Genomic DNA, 5283 nt, shown 5'->3' on the forward strand with positions numbered 1-5283 from the left:
TCATTTTACTGTTTAAGTATTCAAAATGGATTTCGTATCATCGGTGTGTGTGTAGCGTGTTTTTGAGCGAGTGGCGGATTGATTGTGAGTGAGATTCATCATCCTCTCTAGCGAGTGCGTCCTAATGTTCGGTTTCGTTAACTGGGCTGCAGCAGTTGCAATGTAAGCTGCCATTTGAATTCATCTTGAAATGACTGACTCTGAACTCCAGGATGTGCCTCACATTATGGAGTTGTCAGAATTCACTTTATGTTGCGTATCTAAAGTAGTTTGTGTAGATTGTGATTAGCTTGTATTGTTGCCAAAAAATATTATTCTCTGCATACAGAAGGACTTGGAAAATGGAGGAGAAGGATTTGGTCACTCAACCCTACTGTTCGCAAATGTTTGTATATGTGTTTGTATGTATTTGTATTTATTTTTTTCTCTTTTTTTCGAGTTTTTGCTGTACTATAAACTATGTTGTTTTTTTTTTAATTCTGGATTCCAAATAAGGTGGTTGCAGAATTATAATTTCAAATGTCTTTCCTCGTCGATTCTATGTTGAGCCTTTTTTTCAAAGGGTCGAGGAACTCGGATTTTAAAATCAGATTCAGTGTTCATACACACACTCTCGTGTACTGTGATGGTGGATGCGACTGTGTGCGAGAGGTGGCCGTACGAGATGTTAAGGTCGTGGGATTGCAGCTGCATTGAATGATATTGGTGTGGATGCATTGCTTTCCCTCGCTTTGTTCGGACTTGCTGCTTCGAGCGGGCAGAGTGGTTTGTTTTTTTTTCGTCAGTTGTGCAGTCAAATTTTTGTGTGAGCTCGGATCCACTGTCAACGTAGCCTTGAGTGCAGTTATGTTGAATCCGAGTACATATGGTTTGATTGTACGATAGCTAAGGTAAGGAGACGAGCTATTTTGTTCGCTTGGTCTGGCCTGGCGGTGCAATTCTGTGTAGCTGTTTACTTCTCGCGATTGCATACGATTCGAGTGGCCCCATTTTCGCACAGAGGTTCATCAAATTTAACCAAAATATGGAACTAGTATGAACATAGTAGCTTTAGTGTGTTAATTTATACTCTAATTGAGGGTGATTGTTTCTAGATGAGTTCTCTCGGTTACCTTCTCAGGTTTCCCCACAGTTAAAACTTCGCAGTTGCGATTGGATTTCGATAACAAATATGTGCAGAAAAATTTAAAATCTAATTAATGTTACAAGTTTTCCTTCTCAGGATACCTAAAGATCTCTGCCGCGTGTTGAGATATGAGATTTTCAAAATTTAGTTCCATTCAATAGATTGCGTTTACATAATCACATCACTTACCACAGTGAATCCTGATTCTTACCACTTCCCACTAACAATTATCCCTTCCTTGATAAACGCTAGGGAACCACGCTATAGAGGCGACCCTTCTGACCTTCGGGCGGCGAATATCATACTAACATTCCTTTCCTTCCCCTGGTGACTGTAAGGACGTGGCCGGCGTCGTTATTGACCATTTAAAGCTCGAATCACCGAAAATTGCACAACGAGAATGATTTGCTAGTCCCAAGCGTCATTCTGTGTGTTCTTTGTGCAATTTGGTTGGTTCAGGTCAATCACGGAGAGCAACTACGAATTGTACAGTCTACCCAAGCTCAAGCTCAAGCTCAAGCTCAAAATGGATTTCGTATCATCATACAACCGGTTCACACGAAAGTTGAAAGAACGACTTTTTAGTATCAAAAATAACATTTCAAAAGATGTCGCCGAATGGAAAAGCAAACATGCTTTAGCAGAACAAACTGGCGGCAGATTGAATAAACTCATAAGCTCGGTTGAAATTTGCAACGAACTTAATAATAAACTGGAATCTAAATTCATCGTATTTGAACGAAGAATTTTAGAGCTTGAAAATGACAAGCACCAGATGAAGGTGGATATACAAAATCTTCAAGAGGAGAAATGTCAATTATTGAATAAGGTAAATAATTTTGAAGAGCTGAAACAATTAAAACATAAATTGGAAACAACATTGGAGCGAGAAATTCGCGAGAAAAATAATTTGAAAGTAAAAGTTGACAATAGTTTTCAAGAGATCGGTCGACTGAAAAAAATGTTCAAAGATCTGAAAAATTCACATTTAAATATCAAGAACGACAAACAATTGCTAGAGAAGAAAATAGAGCGCCTGAAAAAGCAGCTCACCGAGTCGAAGAAGGTAGACAGGGAAAACATCCACAAATGGAAAACCAGTTTTGAGGAATACGAAACAAAACTGCGAGATTCGGAGTGTGTAAAATTACAGCTAGCGGAAAAAAACTCCCGTTTAGAAGAAACAAACAGGGAAACGTCTAAAGAGGTCCTGAAATTGAGAACAATGCTCCAGGAAAATGAGCTCGTCTTTAATCAAGAGAAAAGGAGAATCAAGGAAGGGAATATGCAACTGGATAAATGGATGAAAAGGAATCATGAACTGAACACATTAATCAAACACTTAGAAACAGAAATGAACATTTTGAAAGATGAAAAAACAGAGCTTATCATTTCTACTAACAATAAAGAAATAGAAATCGACACATTGAGGGCAGAATTAAATCAAAATAAATCGACTATGGAAACGAAAGACCAGGAAATTAAGAGACTAATTAATATGTTTGATTTATATAAAAACGTTCTGGAAGTTAAGAAAAATACTAAGTACGTGGCCACGACCATCATTGGGGAACAATAATAATAACGATATCAAACAGTTCGCTAGTGAACAACGAAAAGCACGAAAATTTTGCAATATTACAATTGTTTGAATGAGATGAATGAGAGTTACAAAAGAAGGAATACATTATTAATATATGGAAAAAGTAATTATCGATTATTTTATGCGTGTGAATGCATATTTTTTTCTCTGAATTTAAAAGAAAATGACAAAAGTGAATCTTCAAGTATATATAAAACAGAGAAAGATGAAAAAAAGAATTAAGTAATATATGAAATAAAATAAAAAGAAGAGGTAAATTTACGAAGCGAAACAAACAAAATTAAGAAATATCAATTTGTATTAATGAAAATAATATGAAATGATATATGAAAATAATGTATTCTGAACAACATGGTTCGGAACAGGAAGGCGTAAAAAAATGGGATGACAAAAAAATATATATATATAAAATAACGTAATGCAACATGATTGTGTATATTGTATTAAAAGAATAAGAAAATACAGAATGAATGGACAAGGGAGGCACCCCCGGAGTGTAAACGAATATATCGAATGATGAAAAAGAAATGTATTTATAGTGTGCCATTATGAAAAAGGAGTAATATAAGCGAAAATATAAAAGTAAAGAGGTAAACCTCTCATATATAAAGAAATATAGGTAATATGCTATCTACAATATCTACAATAACAAGTTATCTACTATATTTTGATGTAAAATTTATTTAATTTTTTCCTGCCTATACTAAATAGAACAAACTAAGTATTTTCACAGATCCCACCTAGGACCTACAAAAAGAGGGGAGAGAGACCGCATCCACAGTTTATTTTCAAAACCGGGACTGGAGTGACATTCCACATCCGTGAAGAAGAGGAAGAGAGATATCTGTCTGTCAACAGAGGAATGGTAAGAAGGTGAAAAAAAAATTAAAAAAATTTATGTTCCATAGAGTTTAATAACTGGATATGAAAAAAAAAGATAAAGAGAGAAATTATGAAAAAAAACAATGAGTTAATGAATGAGATGAAAGTAACCGATAAATTGTTAGTATTATAAAAGTGAAATATGTATATGCTAAACACTTTTGAAAACTGTAATTAATTTTATTGACAATTTGCTTAAAAGTTAGAAATACGAAAAAAAATAAAATTGACAAAGTTAAAAAAAAGACAAAACAATGTATGAACAACAAAATTGTATAATTATATGTCGTAAGATGATCAGACTGGAACCATGGAAATGGATTTCCGACGAGGAGCGAGACGTGGCCAGGCGAGGCAAGGATAAAACTTAGCACAGCGCTGAAGGGAAGAAGAACGATTCGGCATCCCAGCTGAATGGTCACAAGAAGAGGACGACGAGTCATGCGGAAGGTCCATGGTCAATGGTGTTGGGTGCTGTGGGACGACGGAGCGAAAACGGGAAGCGATTCGAGAGTCGTGCAAAAAGTGAATCAGATCAGCAAATATGTAACTAAGAAAACTGAAGAAGAAGCTGTAGAAATTGTGATGAAACTGGATTCCATAATTGGGCAGAGCCATTCAATGTTGACGAAAAAAAATTACAGCAATCTCAAAACTGATTATATATGGCCGGAGATTGACAATGATAAAGAAAATAACTCTGATTCAATTAAAGATTGTACTAAAATAGTGACGAAAGGTGATTCAAAAGAGATGACACCAGATGAATGGGAAGCCTAGATTGCTGAAATAACAAAAAAATACAACCAGAGAAGCAAATGAAACGGGTAAACAAAAATGCGTTATTGACGTCGATTTCATTTCAACGATGGCGTGATGGACTTATGGACCGTTTTAAAGATTGTTCAGGAATAGGACCTAAGGAAATGCAACAGTGGAGAAAGATGGATAAGACAGTACAACACGGAAGAAGATGAGCAGCAACCCATACCTAGTATCAGAGACCAACCAAATGATAAGTCACAGCGGAAGATGACCAGCCAGTCAGCGAATGGACACTAACAACGAAGAATTGGAAAAAAGAATATATATATATATGATTTATATATGAGTTCACGAAAATGTATACAAAAAAATATAATTAAATAAATAATACCGTTTAATAAATAATGAATAATTCTATTTACAGTTAATAACAAAAATAAATTTACAGGAAGATGCACAAGAAACTAGCTAATTACAAAAGTAGACAAAATTTACAAAAATAATAATAATAACATATACACGAAAACTGTAGATGAAGTATACAAATATTATAATAAACAAGAATATATTTTTAACAGTTATACACATTCATATAAAAAAAAAATTGCAATATATTTATAAAAAAAAGAAGGTTGATAACAATATTAGCAGGTAGATAGGAAATCTAACCTTTCGAACCAATTTTAGGGAAAACTCATCTAGTTTCCCCTAAAACTCATTGAGTAGGGGGAGATGCAGCGACCTCATAACAAGAGACGGATTTGTTTACCCATGTTTGTGATAGGGACCGATCGAGGTGAATGGTGAATTCCATATGGTGAAACATATCTTTATCGCACAATCCTTTGTGCGGATCGTATGAATCATAGAATACATTTTATGATAGGCTCGGGTAGATCCCGAATAA

At 34.9% G+C, this 5283-nt stretch overlaps 1 protein-coding gene across 1 annotated transcript; it reads left to right on the forward strand.

Annotated features, from left to right (window-relative positions):
- The first annotated feature begins 463 nt into the window (after positions 1-463).
- Positions 464-4016, forward strand: LOC129768989 (uncharacterized). Its single transcript, XM_055770959.1, has 2 exons — positions 464-3602; positions 3905-4016. Exon 1 carries the CDS (start codon positions 1653-1655, stop codon positions 2703-2705), a length of 1053 nt encoding a protein of 350 aa, XP_055626934.1. The 5' UTR covers positions 464-1652; the 3' UTR covers positions 2706-3602; positions 3905-4016.
- The last annotated feature ends 1267 nt before the right edge of the window (positions 4017-5283 follow it).

Source organism: Toxorhynchites rutilus, chromosome 2 (assembly GCF_029784135.1).
Source record: "Toxorhynchites rutilus septentrionalis strain SRP chromosome 2, ASM2978413v1, whole genome shotgun sequence".
Classification (NCBI taxonomy): domain Eukaryota; kingdom Metazoa; phylum Arthropoda; class Insecta; order Diptera; family Culicidae; genus Toxorhynchites; species Toxorhynchites rutilus.